The sequence below is a fragment of the Sinocyclocheilus rhinocerous genome, unplaced genomic scaffold (genome assembly GCF_001515625.1).
Source record: "Sinocyclocheilus rhinocerous isolate Xijiao unplaced genomic scaffold, SAMN03320098_v1.1 scaffold142, whole genome shotgun sequence".
NCBI classification, from domain to species: domain Eukaryota; kingdom Metazoa; phylum Chordata; class Actinopteri; order Cypriniformes; family Cyprinidae; genus Sinocyclocheilus; species Sinocyclocheilus rhinocerous.
The window spans coordinates 901,399-922,826 of NW_015644380.1; the positions used below are offsets into that span (position 1 = coordinate 901,399).

Sequence of the window (21,428 nt, forward strand, 5' to 3'; positions counted from 1 at the left end):
ACATTTATATATTTGTTTTATATATTTATATTTATATATTTAATTATTTATTAAAAATGAAATACTCTATTTAAAAATAAATTTTAATTTATATGTTTTCACACTTTTGAAAATATATTTATATAAAATTATTTATTGTATATATTTATATTTTATATATGCATTTATGTATATGTTAAAATATATAAATTTACTGTATGTGAATGCACAATATATATATAAAAGGTTATTAGCAATAATGTAGTATAATACACATTTCATATACACAATTTATTTCACAATACACACAACACAACACAACACAACATATAACATAACATATAACATGGCATAGCATAACATAAAACACATAACATAACATAAAACATATAACATAACATAACATCTTTTGTGTTACTCCGCAGAAACAACTATCTTGTGCTAAACATTGATCTCGCACCCACAATCCTGGACATAGCTGGCCTGGACACTCCACCTGATATGGATGGCAAATCTATCCTGAAGCTTCTGGAGCAGGAAAAGACTGGGAATAGGTGAGCTAAGTCCTCTCCATGAACACATTCCCAGTGTAATAAATGGTTGCGTAGTATCTGTTTATTGCTTTTAATTCAATTAAATTGAGTTTAACAGTTTGTGAACATTTGGAGTACTTTTATAAGGGGTTTCTGGGAGGTAAAGAATGCTGGAAATGCTCTGGGGTCGCTGCAACTCATGATGGCAGGAGATATTGAGCAGATTAAGATGTCATAATTCAGGTCAAGCTAAACATCTGCTTATGGTATGCAAATGACACAAAGACTGAGAAAGAAAGAAAATATTTATGTTTTCGTATTGCAGATTCAAACCCAACCGGAAACCCAAAGTCTGGAGGGACACATTCCTCGTGGAGCGGGGGTAAGGCAAACATTCTCCCCTCTCTTCTCAATCATACTATAAAAATCACTGCAGAATGAATGTGCGAAATAAATTTGAATTGATTTATTTTGTACGGGGAGCTCACCGCATGCAATTCAAACCGTTCCAGAATTTCACTGTAAAATCGCCAAAAGATAAGATCAGAAGTACATGTTATGATTTTAGGATTCCATTGCACAAACATCCTTCTTCCTTGACGTCTCTTGGTTCAAGTTCACCTAAAAATGTGGGAAAATATCACAAAAATATTCTTATTTATTCAAATTACCATTAACAATCACTACAGCCTCACGGTAAGATCAGACATTCTTCGATCAAATATGTTCTCAGGAGTTCAGCTATTCAGATGACAGCTTTAGACTCTCATTATCGGATATGTTTCAGTATAGGACACTCACGACAGAAAAAAATCCTTCCCCATGGGAAATATATGATATTACCTGTGGTATCAGACTCAAATTTGATACGTGTGCGTAGCATTTCCCTTGATTTCTGTGACTGATGTGAGGAATGTGGGTATGGTATTGAGGTTACCCTATTTAACTTGCGCTGCCTTTGTGCGGCCATTGCACACAATCTCTATATATTGTATGTGTGGCCGTGGGCACAACCACACTGCTGTCTCGGTCTAACATTCCTCGTGTCACTCACAGGGAGCTGTCAGTCTGTGTAATGGCATATTACCACTCCCACAGTCTGCCCGTGCTTTGTTTCTGCTTAAGGCTAAGTGAAAGAAGGTTTTTTAGGAATGGCGTAATCATAAAGCACATCGTTGATCAGTGCCGGCTGTTGCTTTCGTGACTCAGTAACTGTTGTGTATAAAGCCAGACCACGGACTCGAAGCATGTTTATACCAAAATGCCATTAATTCAGCCTGTTTTGCACGGTTACGACAGCTCTCACTTTGTGAGAAGTCAGATTAGCGACTACTTCATTAATCAGCTGTGGTGAAATCATGCAGAACACTTCATTTCCCTTACAGGCGGAGGTTAATTTGGGACGGAATGATTCGTAATTGAGTTCCAGCTCTTTATATTTAAAAAAAAAAATGAAAACCCAAGTTTTAAATGAGTGTTAGATGATGGCAAAGCTCATTTTTAAGTGTAAAAATGTGCATGAACAGTTAAGTATTATTGAGTTTCATAAAATACTTTAATTCTGGCTTTTTGATGGACTGCATTCATTTCTTGCCTAGGCAACCAGAATCACCAGCTTTTTGGGTCCTCTCAGCCTACAGAATCCTAATTCTACCTTTTATGATTTGTTTTTATGGATTGGTTGGGCTTAAAGGAATAATTCACTCCAAAATGTAAATTTGTGTAAATATACTTACCCTCAGGCCATTCAAGATGTAGATTAGTTTGTTTCGTTATTGGAACAGGATTGGAAAAATTTAGCATTACTTCACCTGCTCACCAATGGATCCTCTACAGTGAATGGGTGCCGTCAGAATGAGAGTCCAAACAGCTGATAAAAACATCACAATAATCCACAAGCTGCATGTCTGCAATAAACAAATCCATTATTAAGACGTTTTTAACTTCGAACCATCGCTTCTATCTAAAATACGAATCCTCTGTCCATACTTTTTCAAATGAAAAAGTTGTCTTGTCTGAATCAGGAGAGAAATATGCACAGATCAAGTGCTGTTTACAAGCAAAAGCAGTCCAAAACGGTTCTAAATAAATGTGTCTGTGGATTTTGATGTGAAAGAACAACAGGAAATGAACTTTTTCACTGGAGGAAGCATCATAATGGATTATGGATTGGTATTTTGGCCAGAAGGAACAGTTAAAACGCCTTAATGATGGATAAAAATAAAAAAAAAAGATTTATACAGCTTTTCACTTCAAGGTGTTAATTGATGGACTGGAGTCATGTGGATAACATGTAAATTATTTTGCTGTGTACATGTAAATTATCAGCTGTTTCTCATTCTGATGAATTCACTACAGAGGATCCATTGGTAAGCAAGTGATGTAATGCTAATTATATTCAAATCTGTTCTGATGAAGAAACAAAACAGTCACACTTTAGTTTGGTGACCAATTCTCACTATTAACTAACTATTTACAATTTTTTCCTCAATAAACAGTAAGATGGTTGTTAAGTTTAGGCATGCAGTCGGATTAAGGGGATCTAAAATATGGTCATGCAAAATAAAGCATTATGTGCTTTATACATTCTTATAAACAGCCAATATGCTAGAAATATGCATTCTAACAAGCAACTAGTTAGTAGTGAGTATCAGTCCCTAAACTAAAGTGTTACTCAAACCACATCTTGGATGGTCTGAGAGTGAGTAAATTGAGCAAATTTTCATTTTTGAGTGAACTATTCTTTTAACAAATGTCATTTTTTAAAAATCTAATAGAACTAACTAGAGCTAGATCCAGAGGAAAGATATATCATGGGGGATCTGGGCCACAATGTTGTTTGTGTGCTGTGAAAGCTTTAATGTTCTCCACATATTAGTTATGAGATGCTGACCTGGGTGGGACGGCTATGCTTTCCAGGCTTCCAAAACTTCAGTAAGGCTGCCAACTTTAAAACATGGCCTAGCAACTCACCAAAGCACATTTGTTATTCCAGCAAAATCCTGCGCAAGAAAGATGACTCAGGAGGCAGCTTGAACACACAACACTCCAACAGCTTACCCAAGTACAAGAAGGTGAAGGAGGTGTGTCAGCAGGCAGAGTATAAGACGCCCTGCGAACAACCAGGACAGGTACAAACTCAAATAAACACATGCATTACTCTTTTTGTCACCTACTGTCTATATATATTATTTCCCTTATGAATTTGCACACACATGCACAATATTTGCTCTCAAACATTCAAGTAGTCTCAACCTGGCCCTTGTTTACCTTACTAGGGGCTTGAACCAGGGTGTTTAAGCTCTAAGAAATGCTTTTTGCCTCAACCTTAAATGATGATTGAACACATTCATTTGCACCTTCAACACGAAACCTGAGATTGGCGTGTGTGGCTCACAGTCAAAGTCTTATGAGTGGTGCCACTGTAATTGAAACCGATATTTACAACAAATTAAGGATAATTGGAGTTTGGTCATAGTTTTCTTTCATCAGCACAGTGTGTGCCTGCTCCACCAGACCCTCTGTGGCGTGGCAATGAATCAAAGAGGGCTGAACATTACAAATTGGTACAATTTCAGGTAGTGTAAATGCAGACAGTATTTCAAGGACTGCAGTAATGCAAACCAGATTCTTTTTATGGTCAAGTTAAGTGTTTGCCTGCAACACTTTGTCTGGAAATTTGATTGAATGCAGAAAAGTTGTTGGAATAACACATGGGTTTCAGTCTTCTTTAGTCCAGTGACCCAGTCACCTGCCAGAACAAAGCTGAAGAAGTTTTGGAGAAAGATCCAAACATATTTTTTATGAATAGACCCAGTCTTTATTAGTCAACATGAAATCAGAGTTGATGCCATTTGCTTTCTTAATAAAAGACCCTTGTCTTATAGTTTAAATGCAGCAGTAAGTTAAATGTGCTCCAAACGCATGATGGATTTTGCATAGCAGAGGACAAAAAATTGTGTATAGAATGATTATATATAGAATCTTATTATATGTTGCTGACTGGGGTAATGGCTGCTGAAAATTCTGTTTTTCCATCACAGGAATAAATTAAGTTTTTAAATATATTAAATTACAAAGCAAACGGTTATTTTAAATTATAATAATATTTCCCTTTAATTCTATTAATAAATGCAGCCTTGGTGAGCATCAGAGACTCAAAAATGTAAAAAAAAAAATCTTACTGACCCGATAGTTGGATGTTTTTAATAAGTACGGCAGCATTTGCTACTGCCATTGTTTTCCTGTGAAATCCACTCTTTTGGAAGACTGTCATGTTTTAACAGACAAAACTTGTAGTTATGGTCTACTGCTTCCAGCTCAAGTCTTAGCTTGAGTAGAGTATCAGTATCTGTTTTTCCAATATACTCTTTCTTTTTCTTTGACTAGTAAGAATGTGTTGAAAAAGCCTCGCAAAGACGGCATTAACACAGTCCTACTGCCTGCAGTGGGGTCAATGAGGGCAGTGTGTTTGATTGAGGCTGTGTGAAAGTTTGTCTGTTTCTTCCTGAGTCTGAGTCCATCATTCAAGTAGTGAGGCTTCAACTAGTTGGCTGTGGCGCTGTTTGCTTATGTCTGTTTGACTTCTGGATATTTGGAGCCAGTCTGTGCGTGCGTGTGTGGATGTGGATGTGAGGTACAAGAAATACTTAACATGTTTTAGTGTGTTTGGCTACTATGTCTGGAGGAACTAAATGAGTGAAACTGCTCAAGCAAGCTTTGGCTAACTCCTTTTTGGTTTACTGCCCTTCAAACAAACATCCTTGCTGCGAACAGGGACACCATCACCCGCAGATACATAAACTCAGTGATGGGACTCCAGCTTCTCAGGAAATCAGAACAGGGTTGTGGCCATTGTTTGGATATGGTTTCCCATAGCACATGTCTGAGCTGTGGTCAGTTTGCAAAGCAAACAGCTCTGCGAAATTAGGAGATTAAGTCTAAATTGGCTTCTGATTGCTTTTTTATGGGAAAAATTGCGAGGTGGCTCTTGTGCCGTGTGATTGTGAATTAATGGGATTACTCTACAGATGCAGATGTTTGACCACTAAGTTCGCCGTTCACAGACAGAAGATTAATTTCATTCATAAAAACAGCTGTGGAAAAATGTCTGCCCACAAACTGAATTCCTTCCCTTTTTGTTACAGAAATGGCACTGTGTGGAGGAGGTCAGTGGGAAGTGGCGTTTGCAGAAGTGTAAGGGCTCTCTGAAGGAAGGATCCAAGAAGCGGGCAAGGAGTCTGCGCTCTCGAAGCTATGACAGCCGCGAGAAAGACTGCCACTGTGGAGACCGGCCTTACAAATCGGCCAAGGCAGCACGGCGGGCGCAGAGACAGTTTGCCCAGAGCAGTAATCCACGTAAGTATATGCACTCAAATGAGGAGGACGGATTGCTGGCTGTTCAAGACAGTATAGACAAACACTGGACCTTTTAGACTAGGACTGAAAGTCACTCACTTGTCGCCACCTACTGGTTCAATGATGCAGCCCGGAACGGTCAATTAGCAAATCAATAGAGTGAAGAGTTTCAAAGGTTTGAGTCACTGGGAAGAATTGAACTTTTCACTACTAAAGGACGGAACATTGAAACTGTATCTTCCAAAGCTACAGACTTCCCAGAATTTAGTTAAACTAGTTAGCTACCCTTAAACATACAAAGCTATTTACCAAGGTATTTGGGCTTGTTTAATTTGGGGTTAAATGTTTTAAATGCTTCGATTTAAATTTGACCTAAAAAAACAGTAATATTGTGAATAATGTTATTACAATATTTTTTTAAATAACTGTTTTCTGTTTTATTATCATTTAAAATGTAATTTATTTCTGTAATTTCAGCAGCCATTACTCCAGTCTTCAGTGTCACATGATCCTTCAGAAATCATTATACTTTGCTGATTTGGTGCTAAAGAAACATTTCTTATTGTCAGTGTTGAAAACAGTTGTGCTTCTTAATATTTAATTATTTATTTAGTAGAAACTGTATTATGCTGCTGCATGTTATTATTGCATTATTAATAGTATTGCATTATTACTACATGCATTATTTTCATTTGTTCAGGATTCTTTGAATAGAAAATTTTTTACATTTATTTATTTACTTTTTCAATGTAAAACTCTTTACTGTCACTCGAAACAATGTTTAAATAGAGAGGGGGGGAAAATAAAGTTTAATTAATATTTCCTCAATAGTAAGGAGCTCAGTTAAGCTGACAGAATTTAACTTTATGCTAAATAAATGCAAAATAAAACTAGACATGCACTATTATTAATAAATCTAAGTCAAAAGAATGGTGTTGACCAGCATCATTTAACTAAATATTTTAATTTTAAAAAAAATTATTTGTGGGGTAAATCAAATTATTACATTTTTTATCTGCTTTATTTACACAAACTGTCCAAATTATCAGATTAATTTAAATGAATCATACTTTAGGGAGTAAAGCTGTGTATGCAGTACCATGCACAATAAAAATTTATAATTTATCACATTTTACTATTACACACAAAACTATTGCTATGAATCTAGTTGTTATACTACTGAAAATGGAATTTAATTACTTTAGTTAATTGTACTTCAATGCTCCCATGATTGTGAGAGAACTATGAGTCATATTTTTTTGGTGCCATCTATTGGTGTTGAGCACCAGTTGGTGAAGTATTGGTGAAGTGACATTTTTGAAATATATTAGAGGAAATGTAATGAGCTCCAGCAATATGTATATAAATATTTAACTCTGACATATAAATATTTAAGTATGTGTAACTGACGCTGATGTCTTCCTTCAGGCTACAGACATCGCTTTGTTCACACGCGGCCAGCCAGATCCCTGTCAGTGGAGTTTGAGGGTGAAATCTATGATGTGGACCTGCAGGCTGATGACAAAACCCCCCTTGAGCCTCGACCAATCAGCAAACGGCACCATGAGCCTGAGGGAGGTTTTGATTCGGACTTTGGGTTGGAGTCCGATGACGGATCGGAGGAGATGCAGTCGGATGACACTAATGCTGTGGGATACCCCAATACTCTTAAAGTCACCCATAAGTAAGAGCTCCAAGCCTTTGGTCACCTCTTAACATAAACTGTATTATTGTAGTTTAGGCTGTTTAAAGTGTGTTTTACTCATTTGTTGATCATTTTACCTTGGAATCACAGATGTTTCATATTAATGAATGACACTGTGCGCTGTGAAAGAGAGATTTACCAGTCCTCCAGAGCATGGAAAAACCACAAGAACTTTGTGGACCAAGAGGTGAGGCCCACTGTCCCGTATTATCTTTAAGATTACAACCGTTTAAACCAAATGAATGATGTTCATTTTATACACTTGTCCCATAGATTGAACTTCTCCAGGATAAAATGAAGAAACTGCGTGAGGTTAGAGGCCATTTAAAGAGGAGGAGACCGGATGAGTGTGACTGTGGAAAGAAGAGGTCAGTTGGCAATTATATTTGTTAGGCAATTCCTTGTTGAGTCATGTGAACTGGATCAGTTTGAGGCAACTCTGAGCGGACTATGGAAACATGATTGGCCATCGTTCCACTGCTCATCTCTCTTGTTTTATTTTACTCCTCTATATACACTACCATTAATATACACAACTTTTAACAAGCATCGGTGCAATAAATTGATCAACGGTAAATGCTTTTACATTATTATTAAAAAATAAAATCTATTTCAAATATAAAATGCATCACAGTTTCCCCAAAAATATTAAGCAACACAACTGTTTGCAACACTTATAATAAGAAATGTTCATTAAGCACCAAATCAGCATATTGAATGATTTCTGAAGGATCATGTGACACTGAAGGCTAAAATAATGGCTGCTGAAAATTCAGCTTTGTCATATTAAAATGTGTGTTATATTAAAATATATTCAAATGGAAAACGGTTACTTTAAATAGTATTTCACACTCTTCACACTTTACTGTTGTTACTGCATTTTGGTTCAAATAAATATAGCCTTGGTGAGCATAAGAGAACTTCTTTCATTTTTTTTTATTTTTTTTTAATCTTACCAACACCAAAATTTTGAATGATAGTGTAACAATAGGTTAAATATTGTCCTGAATAACAGACTGGATGTCTCAATCCTGATTAAATAACAAATTAATCATTTTAAATCTGAACAGCAGTATTTTGCAAATCAGTCTGAGTTTGCTCAAGGCCTCTTTAGAAATTCCAGCTGGACTCATTGAATTTAGTGCTGTTCTTTCCTTATTACAACCAGCTACTTTAGCAAAGAGAGAGAGCAGAAAAACAAACCCAAAAGATTGAAGAATAGGAATGACCATCTCCATCCCTTTAAGTGAGTGCTTCTTGTGTGTGTACGTGTATGTGAATCCGTGCCTCGTCAGTTTGTCTGTCATCTGTAATATCTTGTTGAGATAAAGTCCCAGATTTATGTCCAAATCCATGCTGAGCATCTCTAACACACTTTGTTGACTGTGTGGTACAATTCATGTTTATAATGCTGCCACTCAATTCAAAGAATTTTGTATGTGAAATAATGTATGGACTTGTGAATTGTTTAATTCAGTCAGTCTGGTTGAAATCCAACAGTTCTTATTTCATCCTGTTGTATGTGTATTGTTGCATGCGTGCATATGTACATGTTGTTGATTAGTTAATCAGTTAATTTTCAGTCCATGGGTCACAGTTCTGATGGGGTCATTAAATTAAGAGCTCTTTTCATAAGTATACAATCCCAGCATCAATCTCTACCCATAAACATCAATGTAAACACATCATTACAACCACAAATTCACTTTGTGAGACTGAAACACCCTGGTCTGAAAATAGGACAAGAACCTTGTGGTTTTTAGGGGATCCTTCCACTTTCTCATGACCCCTGACCCCATCTATGTGTGGAGCTGGCTGGTCTGCTTCCCCCCATAATTGTGTAATTCACCTGGGATGGAGTTCCCTTTCACTCTGGCTCTAATGTCTCATTTATGCCACCAGAGAGGTCATGCAGGAAGTGGACAGCAGGACTCAACTCTACAACGAGATTCGCCGCAGGAAGAAAGAGAGGAAGGAAAGGAAGAGGCAAAGGAAGGGTGATGACTGCAGTCTTCCTGGCCTCACCTGCTTCACACATAATAATGACCACTGGCAGACCGCCCCCTTCTGGAACTGTAAGGAATTGTTCATTGATTTTGCTAGTCACATTGATTTAGTAGAAGTAAATAAGTTGACAAAAATGTCTCTCTTTCCATAGTGGGTGGCTTCTGTGCCTGCACAAGCTCTAACAACAACACATACTGGTGTCTGAGAACTATAAATGAAACTCACAACACACTCTTCTGTGAATTTGCCACTGGTTTCTTGGAGTACTTTGACCTAAACAGTGACCCATACCAGGTGAGGATGTGTGTTCAGTTGTATTTTTAATTGGATAATTTGCTCTGAGACTGAGATTGTAGTTCTCCTATGGGGATGCAGGTTCAATTTTGATCCCTCTTCCTCACTTCTTTCTTGTTTCTCTCCAGTACACTTTTAAATAAAAGCTTTAAAAACCCATAATTTAAAAAAAAAACTATGGCTCTTTGACTCTTTCTGTAAGGACATGCTATTATCTTAATTACAGCACTTACAATAGCTGACTCAATAAGTGCATATTATGTTTTGCAGTTAACCAACGCAGTTTATACAGTGGAGAGGGACGTCCTGAGCCAACTGCATTTACAGCTGATGGAAATGAGGAGCTGTCAGGGCCACAAGCAGTGCAACCCGAGGCCAAAAGGCTTAGATGCAGGTAACACTCCTGTCCCCTATAAAACCAACCAAAAGACCAACTTAGGCTGCTTTAGGGTTTTTTTTTTCAGCAGGTATGTACTGTAAATGCTCACATGAGAAATGGCATGGTCTAATAAAGGTTGATACACACTGGCTTATTTTTTGTTGTCCAAGTTGAGAGGAAAGTAGTAAATACTTAGCAAAACGTGGTCTAGCATGGTTTACTTTGACACAGCCTGATGCATGAATAGGGTGAACCACATATGGGATGCCATGTGGCACGATCTCTGTAATAGTGGATGATGGATTGGTCACTGAGTTTGGTTTCTCTCTAAACTGTCTGCCCATCTCCTGTTTTTCCATTAATATTTTCTATTTTATTCCCTCACCAGGGAACTGTAATATTCAAGCAGTCTAGCAATCACATCATCTCATACTTTTTTTTTTTCATTCCTAGTGAATACCAGACTCGATGAATGGCTCCTGTGAAAGAGATGCTTTCTTTTATGTTTGTAGCTGTTTGTGTAATTTTGAAAATCTAAAATTATAAACTTATATATTGATACACATTCATCTCTGAGTGTTTTAAAAAAAAATCTTTAGTTGTGGAGTTGTGGTTTAAAAAACATTTTCTAGCAGAATTTTTTCTGTTCATTATTGGGAAGGAAGAGATTTCTGTAACATTGGGTTTTTGACCATTTAAAACTTGCTGTCACCAGGACCATTGAGATTTTCACTGTTCTGAAAACCATTTATAATTTTCTGTGAGGAGAGACTGACTCATTATAATGACATCATAAAGACCAGTTATAAAGATTTTTGTATTATTGAATATTTATACAAGTCGTCATAGCTTTTCAACAACTAAATCAATAATGAGGTCAGCGCCTGTGTTTTGGAGGCAAAAACAATGGTTTTGGTTTGGAATAAAATCATAATATTGAAGCAATAGTTTGCCCCAAAATAAATTCAGCATGTACTCATACTCATGTCATTCCAGATCTGTATGACTGACTTTCTTTCATTGAAACAAAGCTCTCTTCCATACAAAGTGAATGGCAAAAAGCTCCAAAAGCACATAGTCTTCTGAAATCATACAGTACATTATTGTTAATATTATCATCAAACATTCTCTGATTTTGTTTTTCTCATACAAAGCTGTAATATGATTTCAGATTTCTTGAAATATAGCATCTTATGGACTGGACCTCTTGTAGTTTTTGGATGTTTACCAAAAGTGAAAAAAGTGAATTTATTTACGAGTCACTTTAATTATATGAAAAAGAGCAGCATGAACATTCTGTTAAACTTCTACTTTTGTCATCAATGGAAAAAAGAAAGTGTCTTGAACAACATTTGGTGAAGTTTGATGACATCTCAGGCACAACTGAAAAATTTCGGGGTGAACATACATATGTGTCTTAGATGGTTGAAGAATAAAGAAAGACAAATAAAATTAGGATTTGCCACTTAGCAATGATAAAACTATTACAAAAACAGATGCATGTTAATACATATTAGTCTGCATGTTGGCATATTATCATGTTATTTGTGACCTTAAGTCATGCAACACTGTTAACAATGTCATCGTATAACATTCATTCCATTCTTAACACTACACTTCCTTACCATCTTTTTCTTCAGGACCATCCGAGGATTTTCCTCATTCATCTTTCACATCATCGTTCCTTCATTGTGTCTTTAATCTAACAATACCTTTCCTCAGGAGCTGGGTGTTATGCATGAAGAACTGCAATGTGATTGTTTATTATTTTCTTTTAAATCACCATAGACATTTAACATTTTAAATGCTTTTATTTTCCTGATCAGGAAGTAAAGATGGAGGAAGCTTTGATCAACACAGGTATCCACACTTTTTGAATCCCTCATTGGCTTTTGAAATAACTGCATGGGCAGCTTGTTTCCACTAATACGCCATGTTTCATTGAGCTACGTGTGTGGTTGCATGCTGGGTTGAGCTAACAATTCAAGTACAGTATATTTAAACACCACATGAATATTAGTATTTGAAATCCCACAAGTTTTAGAATTTCAAGATCATTCCTCTAATTTTAACTCTTAATGGATTGCTTGTTGTTTAAATGCACTTTATGTATTCCTAGATGTCATTTAAACTCAAATAATTTACATAAAAACCAAGGCTATTCATACACATCATTAGTGGGGAATAGCATCTCATAGACTTCTCAGTCCACATCAATATTTCAGGCTTTTTCTTACATTTTTCTCGTTCACGCCTGTCTTGACATCTCTGTTTTTTTGGATTACCTGCTTACCAGGCAACAGCAGCATCGAAAATGGTCAAAGTTGAGGAGGCCAAGCCTTTCATTCCTGTGAGTCTTTGAGACCATACAAACCCTTTTCTGTTCTCATTCCACTCTCAAGTAGTTCTCCAAACTGCACACCACATCTCCATAGACCGTGAATTGAGTGGCAGTTCTGGTTCAGTGCGGCCCGTGTCTCCTTGGCCATCAGTAACTGCCTGACCCACTCTGGGAAAGCTCATTTCATTCTCCCGCCCTCCTTTAACACGCTTTTGATTTTGCAGTTTTTCATTTTCTACCTCTCGTCCACACTTTCAGCTTCATATTTTGTTTTTTTGGGTTGCTGATTTCTTGATTCCCGGATTTTCCATCTTTTCAGTCTCTAGTTGGATGTTTTATTTTGGTTGAACCTCATTGCACAGATTTTCAGTCTGTCTGCACACTATTTATGATGTATTGGTTTTGGGTGTCCATTTGGAGGACATTCGTTGCCTTGATTTGCATTCACACTGCTTTACTGCTTCAGAATAGAGCTTTTCTATTGGTCTAAGGCTTAAAAAAAAAAAAAAAGCACTGCAGTGGTGTGTGGGGCACTAATTCAAGACCCATCGGCACAAGTAGGCCGGGAATAACTGCATGTTTTAGACTCATTCCAAAGCAAATGATTTTCAGCTCAGCAATCATCAACCATTACTGAACTCTCTTGCTTCCCCCACCCCCCTTTCCCAGAACACAGCCAGCCTGGGACGTCCACAAAGGTTAAGCTGCCCAATTTCACAGAGGATATCGACTGGCAAGGACTGGCAGATTTGTACTGCATGAACGAGAGTCTGTACGAACACAGACACAACTACAGTCCCGACCTGGATGACTGGACGAACTTTTGGAAGGATGTAGATACTATGTTTGCGCTGCTGAGAAATTTAAAGAAACTCAACCAAACCGATAAGCTTGACCCCCTGGCTGAGCTGGGCTCCGGGGTCCTGGAGGAGGCCAGCGGTGCTGGATTCCCAATCCGAGAGGAACGCCCCCTGATTCCTGTCACCGAAGTTCCCTCGAGAGGTCCAACACCCAAAACTCTTCAAAAGAGTCGTTTAAAGTCTTCTAATGAACTCCCAGAAGGCCGCCCAACCAAACCAAGCACTCTTCCCAGGGGAGACACCTGGGTTCAACAGCTGGAAAAAGAGTTGGACAATGATGGAATGACTTTTAGCGGCAACGGCGTCACTGAACTGGAAACCCGCCATGACTTTCTGTTGCGCAGCTCTAAAATTCTGGATCGCCACCTGCAGGAAGAAGAGGAGGACATTTTTCAGGCCCAGGGTTACCTTCCCCTCTCGTCGCAGCCAGCCAGACCCCCAGAGCCCACTGGGGAAACTCCTCCAGCCCAGAGTGACACCCCACAGGAGAAATGGAATGGAAGCATCAGACCTTTTACCCACAAGCCCAGGGATGTTCAAGACTCGGAGGGTAGCGCCTCGGGACCATCCCCTTTGAGAAAGGACTGCTGCCATGCACTGTGAAGCCAGCCAACTCAGAGACACTAACCCCATGGAGCATGGACTGCTCTCCTGTATAATCCAATGAATTATTTTATTTTTTATAAATTTAGAGGTAAAGTATCTGATACATCTTAAATGTTGGGTTTGTTTTTAAATCTCAAGTGGGAAAACACCATCAAAGTACGGTTTTAATATATTTTTAAGTAAGAAACAGGTTAAAATGGTGGAACCGTCACATTCAGTCTTGAATTAACCACATGCAGATTGTTTCCCCAAATATTTGATGCACTTTTTTCATGTTTCTCAACTTCAACACATTCTGCAGTCTCATTTAGACGTAAACGACTCCATGTTGCCACCCAACACAAGTCATTATTTGTTGGATTCGCTTTCGTTAATGAGTATTGTTGATGTTTTCTTCAATGTTTACTTCAGCTTGTTAGGTTCAGTTCACTGTTTACACTATAAAACACTGCTTGCACATGTTTCATACACTTGGATTGTGGGTTTAATGGCTTGACTTGTTGGTGAAATGGTTCTCTCACAAATGTTGTATAGTTCAGCTGCATTCAGTCCATATAATGTAAGAAGGGCGTTCACCCTAAGTGCTTTAATCATGGAAGATTTCACTAACCTACAAAACGTAATCACTTTAAAATAGCTTGTTTCATTTGTGAAGAATGTGAGATGGGCATTTATTCAGAGTTTTCTGACCATTTTCATCCTGTCTTTTAGAATTGCAATGTCTAAATTCATTTTTGAAGTAAAATTGGTTTGAATATGAGATGACCTGCCAAATTTACAAATATTACGTTACTTTTGAACCAGTGGTGTTGAAACAATTCTGGCTTCTGGAAAGCCAAGAAGCTGTTTTGAAATAAAAACTATTCATTCGGACTTTCTATTTGTTAAATAATTCTGGAAAAAATCACCGTTTCCAAATTTAAATACATCCTCAAACTTTTATTTATTTTTTTATCATGATATTTTTGCTAGCTGCAACAAATGGACACAAGTTGTTCACATGTTTTAAAGTTAATTTAAAATGATACAGTTTATATTTTATGTATATTTTTTATAATTATTTGACATTTTGATGACTGATAAACTATTCAGTGGCAACTTCCAATGTGACAACTAGTGTGGCATGTTGTCACAAAGTGAACTGTATGCTTTTTTCATCTGAACATCATGACTTATGGTTTTGAGGTCAAGAAATAGGGATAAGCATGTTTTAAAAACAAAGTTAAAGCATACTTAACAAAGGGAAATAGGCCTACATTTCCCAGCATGCACAGCAAGCTCCGTCACCCCCTTCATCAAATCCGCAATCTCTCATTCACTCACTGTCCGTGTCGAGGACAGCAACTCACTACCTCTGTCTCTATCTGCCCGTGTAAGTACACTACTCCTCATTCAGTTCACTCTACATTCAGTTTATCATTATTTTTATTAATCAGAGCTTAGAGCTGTAAGCGATGTGCTGTGAATGAATTCAGTGAAAGGATCAGTGTTTGGACTGACAGTATATTGTATTATATTTCTGCGAATTACACTCATGTATAAAGTCGTGACTTCGTAGACGTTAGGTCGGGAATTAGTTGTATTAGATAAACAAATAATTCGGGCAGGTTGACACGGTTTTTAATTTTCCTCACAGTGTTTTTTCAGTGCTCTGTCGCACGTTTACTGTTATTCTTTGTCTTGCTCGACCGCTAATCAACCAGACAACACCTCGACTTCACAAAACAAATGACAGGAAAAGTACGCTGTTTCTATTGCTTCTTGAACAGTAATTAAACAAATATTAATACTAGTTTGTCTTTATTTCCATTGTCTTTAGGATTCTGAATCACTAAACTACAAAGAATCATTTCGTTCATATGTATATTCAAATGACATGAATTGAACTTTTCGCTTCTATACTTATAAATGAGGCGAAACTGTAGGCAGCTACACTAGGTGAAATATTATATAATAGATCTAATGCATATGATATGACCACATTCTGACTTATTATGATGAGGAATAAGAAAAAATAGCTGCTATACAGAGGGATCATGCTTGGAAATCTAGTCGTCTTTAGTCTGTTTATTGTGTGTCTAATCTGTAGAATAACTCCTGTAAACTTTTAAATTAAATGTATAATCTTAGTTCTATTTGCATTGACTCCACAAAGCCAAAATGACTTCATCGTATAACGATGAGACCAGGAGTGATATATCAGAATCTCTGGAAGTCTGTGAATTCCAGGTACAATATGGAGATCCGGGTGGTTACTACAAATCCAAAAGCCTGCCCGTTCTTAACGGAGACTGTCCTAACGTTAATGAGTCCTTGGAACCAAGGCTGGTCAGTACGACGGAGACTTTAGTAAATACCAACCAGTGCTTAGCGTTCAACGAGCTGCGACAGAAAGGAGACTGGAGTGAACTGGAATCACCCACCAAGACAGATTTCTCCCCTTCCATGTCCAGTATGGTGGGTCTTAGTAGCTCCATGAGAACTGAAGCCAACCGAGCAGGTGGCAAAAAAATAGGCTTTTCATTGGCAAGATTCATCCGCTTTCCTGCAAGAAAGTACATGAGGGTGGTTCTTTCAGACTCTAGGTGTTTTCTGTTCTGTATGTGTTACCTGACGTTTATCCAGTCGTTGATGGTCTCTGGCTACCTTAGTAGTGTCATCACCACTATAGAGAAGAGATACAGCCTTAGAAGTTCAGAATCGGGACTGTTGGTTAGCTGCTTTGACATTGGAAGTCTTTTGGTGGTGGTCTTCATCAGTTATTTCGGGGGTCGAGGGCAGAGGCCACGCTGGTTGGCGGTAGGAGGGGTGTTCATCGCAGTGGGAGCAGCTCTGTTCTCCCTTCCACATTTCATCTCTCCACCCTATCAAATCCAAGAGGTCAATTCGTCCACGGGGAACGAGGGCCTGTGCTCGAACGGGAATGGGAGCAGAAAGGATGCTCTGGATGTGTCGTCCTGTCCAAGGGACCAAGAGGGCAACGATCACTCCATATATGTTGCCCTGTTCATCTGCGCCCAGGTCCTGGTGGGCATGGGTTCCACTCCTATCTACACGCTGGGACCAACGTACCTGGATGATAACGTGAAGAAGGAGAACGCTTCCCTCTGTTTTGAAATAAAAATCTGCCAAACATTTGTTTCACCTACCTTGTGCCTCTAACCTTTAATTGATAGATTAATAATAATAATAATAATAATAAATAATAATAATAATTTACAATTTAATGAAATTACAATGTAACACTGATGTTACACTGCAAATGGAAGTTGTAGAGCTTTTTATAATGTACTGCAAAGTAAACAGTTTTACAATTAATGTTCTTATCTAGTGTGATTTGGGTGTAGAAGACGTGATTCTGCCTTCCAGGATCCGAAAATAATTGAGTAAAATTGAGTAAAATATGAACATAAAATGAAAATGCACTTTATTTCTTTGTTCTTTCATATGTATCATACTTGTGGACTTTTTGTGATTAGTTTTATCCTTTCTAGCCATAAAAAGTTGTTTTCTCTATCTCCTCATACTCTTTATGTTAGGCTGTGTCCTGGGCTGAGTGCTTTGAATAACAGTCAACCCATTAGTAACATTCTGCCAAGAAGTCCTGAACAGGCTGTCTTGGCATGACTCTACTAATGCCATTCATTTTTCTTCATGTTTGCTCTATAAATATATGAACTCCAGAAAGGCAGCAGAAACCAGTTTTTATTTATTTAAGAAAGATTGAAACTGTGGTCAGGTTTGGCAACAACACAATTTAAGAAGTTAGAATGGTAGTGGTTTAATTTATAAATATTAATATAGTGTTTAAATTTAGTGTTAATTAAATTGTTGTACAGAGGATCCAGTCACTTGGCTATAGTTTTGGGTGCTTGATTAGTTTAAACTTTAACCTCAACATTGCATAAAAATAATGTAATATTAATTGTTTTCAGACATTACTGTTTTACTGTTCAATACTAGCCATTAGGCCTACTAAAATACACGCTGCTTATAACGAGGTATGTTCGTTTATTACAAACACTGACAATGTTATTACTAGTGTGTTCTCTAATTGTACTCTAGTAATAGTAGTCTACCACTAGAGGGCAGCACTATAGTTTGTCTAAACCTGAACGTGATGATAAAGGGATAGTTCACCTTCAGTTGCTGGTCCCCATTGACTTCCATAGTGGGGTGGGGGAACATTATGCAAGTCAGTGGGGACCAGCAACTGAAGGTGAACTATCCCTTTTAGTTTTCATTGCTTTGAAGTACCATTTTGCTAAAGGTGGAGGATGGCTTAGTTTTATTGCAATGCCATGAAATATACTGGCTACACACAAAAAATATTTTAACATCTTAATGTTATACAAATGATACAATTATTTAAATACAGATGATTAAAAGAAACCACAAAGTAAAATAATTTGATCCACAAAAAAAAAAAAAAAGTTTGACTATATAAAATAGAAGACTACACTGAAGAAATATAATGAAATGTTGATTGACTGGTTGCTACATATTTGCAGTGATCTAAAAATGTGGATGCAGATTGGATGCAAACGAATGTAACCACCAGGTGGCGTCACTGTATTCGTTTTCCCCGTGTATGTTTGAGTACAACTTAAGAGAGGTGTGGGAAAGTCAAAACGGTGTCATCGCTGACCGAGACATGACTCGAAGCATTCATGAAAGAATTGTGCAACAGTGATGTGAGATGCTGTTTTTGTACCTGTAGCTGGATGATTTGAAGATAATCAGCATGCTTCTCTCAGACTTTCATTGGAAACTTCATAAGCTGGACAAACGCTGCCACATACACATTCTAAGACTTTTTCAGGGAGTAGAGTGCTGATTGACACTAAAAAAAAAAGTGGCACTGTCCAAAGGTCAGCTGGACACCTGGGTGAGAGTGACCCCTGAGGAAGACCATAAAGATCGGTTTTGCCTTATTACACCTTTTTCTTGAGTCTTTTTATGTGATACTTGTCATCATGAAGAAGCTTTTTTGGTTATTTTTAGGCTGTATATATGGAAGTCTCCTTCTCTTATAAGAACCTAAGCACACAGCAAGAGTGGCTTATAGACAACTCTGTGAATGTATGTCATTGAGTGGCCCAGCCAGAGCCTGAGCTTGAACCCAATCAAATAATTCTGGAGAAACTTTAAAATGTGCATTTTACCCCCCCATCCAACCTGACAGAGCTTGAGAGGTGAAGAGGTGAGGAGAAGAATGTCAGAAAATTGCCAAATGATGATGATCAAAGCTTGTCGCATTAAACAAAAAAAGACTTGAGACTGTAAAGGTGCTTCAGCAAAATATTTACAAAATGTGAAAAAATGAATTGGGTATGAATACTTTTGCAAGGCACTGTACACATAATACATGTTCAAAAGTTTGGAATAAATAAATTAAACACATTAGTTGATCAAAAGTGACAGTAAAGACATTTATAATTTTACAAAAGATTTATATTTCTATGATGGGGTTGTCAAAAAAAAAAAGCACCATAAAAGTGCACAAAAAATGTTGAAATTTCACAATTAATTACAAAGAAATTGCAAACGCATTGAATTAAATGTGAAATTCTGAAGTGGAAAAAATGGAACAGTATTTTCTTGTAAACGTATTCCAACTAATCTTTATTTTGTTTACAACTTCAAAAACAGTGTAGTGAATATGACTTGTGAGTTACATTCCAAGTCAAAGTAATCTTTGCAAGAATATTCATTAAAAAAAAAAAAAAAAAAAAAAAACCTAGAAAAAAGGGCAAATTCTCTCGATATGTATATTCAAATGACATGAATTGAACTTTTCGCTTCTATACTTATAAATGAGGCGAAACTGTAGGCAGCTACACTAGGTGAAATATTATATAATAGATCTAATGCATATGATATGACCACATTCTGACTTATTATGATGAGGAATAAGAAAAAATAGCTGCTATACAGAGGGATCATGCTTGGAAATCTAGTCGTCTTTAGTCTGTTTATTGTGTGTCTAATCTGTAGAATAACTCCTGTAAACTTTTAAATTAAATGTATAATCTTAGTTCTATTTGCATTGACTCCACAAAGCCAAAATGACTTCATCGTATAACGATGAGACCAGGAGTGATATATCAGAATCTCTGGAAGTCTGTGAATTCCAGGTACAATATGGAGATCCGGGTGGTTACTACAAATCCAAAAGCCTGCCCGTTCTTAACGGAGACTGTCCTAACGTTAATGAGTCCTTGGAACCAAGGCTGGTCAGTACGACGGAGACTTTAGTAAATACCAACCAGTGCTTAGCGTTCAACGAGCTGCGACAGAAAGGAGACTGGAGTGAACTGGAATCACCCACCAAGACAGATTTCTCCCCTTCCATGTCCAGTATGGTGGGTCTTAGTAGCTCCATGAGAACTGAAGCCAACCGAGCAGGTGGCAAAAAAATAGGCTTTTCATTGGCAAGATTCATCCGCTTTCCTGCAAGAAAGTACATGAGGGTGGTTCTTTCAGACTCTAGGTGTTTTCTGTTCTGTATGTGTTACCTGACGTTTATCCAGTCGTTGATGGTCTCTGGCTACCTTAGTAGTGTCATCACCACTATAGAGAAGAGATACAGCCTTAGAAGTTCAGAATCGGGACTGTTGGTTAGCTGCTTTGACATTGGAAGTCTTTTGGTGGTGGTCTTCATCAGTTATTTCGGGGGTCGAGGGCAGAGGCCACGCTGGTTGGCGGTAGGAGGGGTGTTCATCGCAGTGGGAGCAGCTCTGTTCTCCCTTCCACATTTCATCTCTCCACCCTATCAAATCCAAGAGGTCAATTCGTCCACGGGGAACGAGGGCCTGTGCTCGAACGGGAATGGGAGCAGAAAGGATGCTCTGGATGTGTCGTCCTGTCCAAGGGACCAAGAGGGCAACGATCACTCCATATATGTTGCCCTGTTCATCTGCGCCCAGGTCCTGGTGGGCATGGGTTCCACTCCTATCTACACGCTGGGACCAACGTACCTGGATGATAACGTGAAGAAGGAGAACGCTTCCCTCTACCTTGGTAAGAAACTTCTTTGTAGTTTTGTGGCATTACCTGCTTAGTTTTGTGCTTCTGTTTTTACTTTTGTTGATTACACAAAACAGTTAACACTGTCATCAATTTTTTCAAATATTTTTTCAAATATTTATTTTATCTTAATTATTACATTTTATTATTTATACAATTTCCCTAAACATATAGATAGATTTATAAGCAAATGCTTCTGTTTTTTTGTTGATTACACAAAACAGTTAACACTGTCATCAATTTTTTCAAATATTTTTTCAAATATTTATTTTATCTTAATTATTACATTTTATTATTTATACAATTTCCCTAAACATATAGATAGATTTATATATAA

General features: G+C 37.5%; 2 protein-coding genes and 1 pseudogene across 6 annotated transcripts in view; all 3 read left to right on the forward strand.

Moving 5' to 3' along the window:
- The window catches only part of LOC107758301 (extracellular sulfatase Sulf-1), a 98,294-nt gene extending 84,167 nt beyond the window's left edge, over positions 1-14,127 (forward strand). For 2 of the 5 annotated variants that reach the window (XM_016576012.1, XM_016576011.1), the window contains exons 8-19: positions 405-533; positions 838-894; positions 3,508-3,643; positions 5,660-5,870; positions 7,299-7,554; positions 7,666-7,762; positions 7,849-7,943; positions 8,744-8,821; positions 9,478-9,650; positions 9,734-9,876; positions 10,147-10,270; positions 13,266-14,127. In XM_016576012.1, the coding sequence (XP_016431498.1) occupies positions 405-533; positions 838-894; positions 3,508-3,643; positions 5,660-5,870; positions 7,299-7,554; positions 7,666-7,762; positions 7,849-7,943; positions 8,744-8,821; positions 9,478-9,650; positions 9,734-9,876; positions 10,147-10,270; positions 13,266-14,059 (2,293 nt within the window). In that variant the 3' untranslated portion in view covers positions 14,060-14,127. Of the gene's footprint in view, positions 1-404; positions 534-837; positions 895-3,507; positions 3,644-5,659; positions 5,871-7,298; positions 7,555-7,665; positions 7,763-7,848; positions 7,944-8,743; positions 8,822-9,477; positions 9,651-9,733; positions 9,877-10,146; positions 10,271-12,081; positions 12,116-12,551; positions 12,606-13,265 lie in introns of all 5 variants that reach the window. The other 3 variants (XM_016576014.1, XM_016576015.1, XM_016576013.1) reach the window with 3 other exon arrangements.
- Positions 14,128-15,358: 1,231 nt separating this feature from the next.
- LOC107758282 (solute carrier organic anion transporter family member 5A1 pseudogene) lies at positions 15,359-17,224 on the forward strand (annotated as a pseudogene).
- A 2,614-nt stretch (positions 17,225-19,838) lies between these two features.
- LOC107758302 (solute carrier organic anion transporter family member 5A1-like) overlaps positions 19,839-21,428 on the forward strand; it is a 53,411-nt gene continuing 51,821 nt past the window's right edge. Inside the window, exon 1 of the mRNA XM_016576016.1 lies at positions 19,839-21,085. Within this exon, the coding sequence (XP_016431502.1) occupies positions 20,131-21,085 (955 nt within the window). The 5' untranslated portion in view covers positions 19,839-20,130. The remainder of the gene's footprint in view (positions 21,086-21,428) is intronic.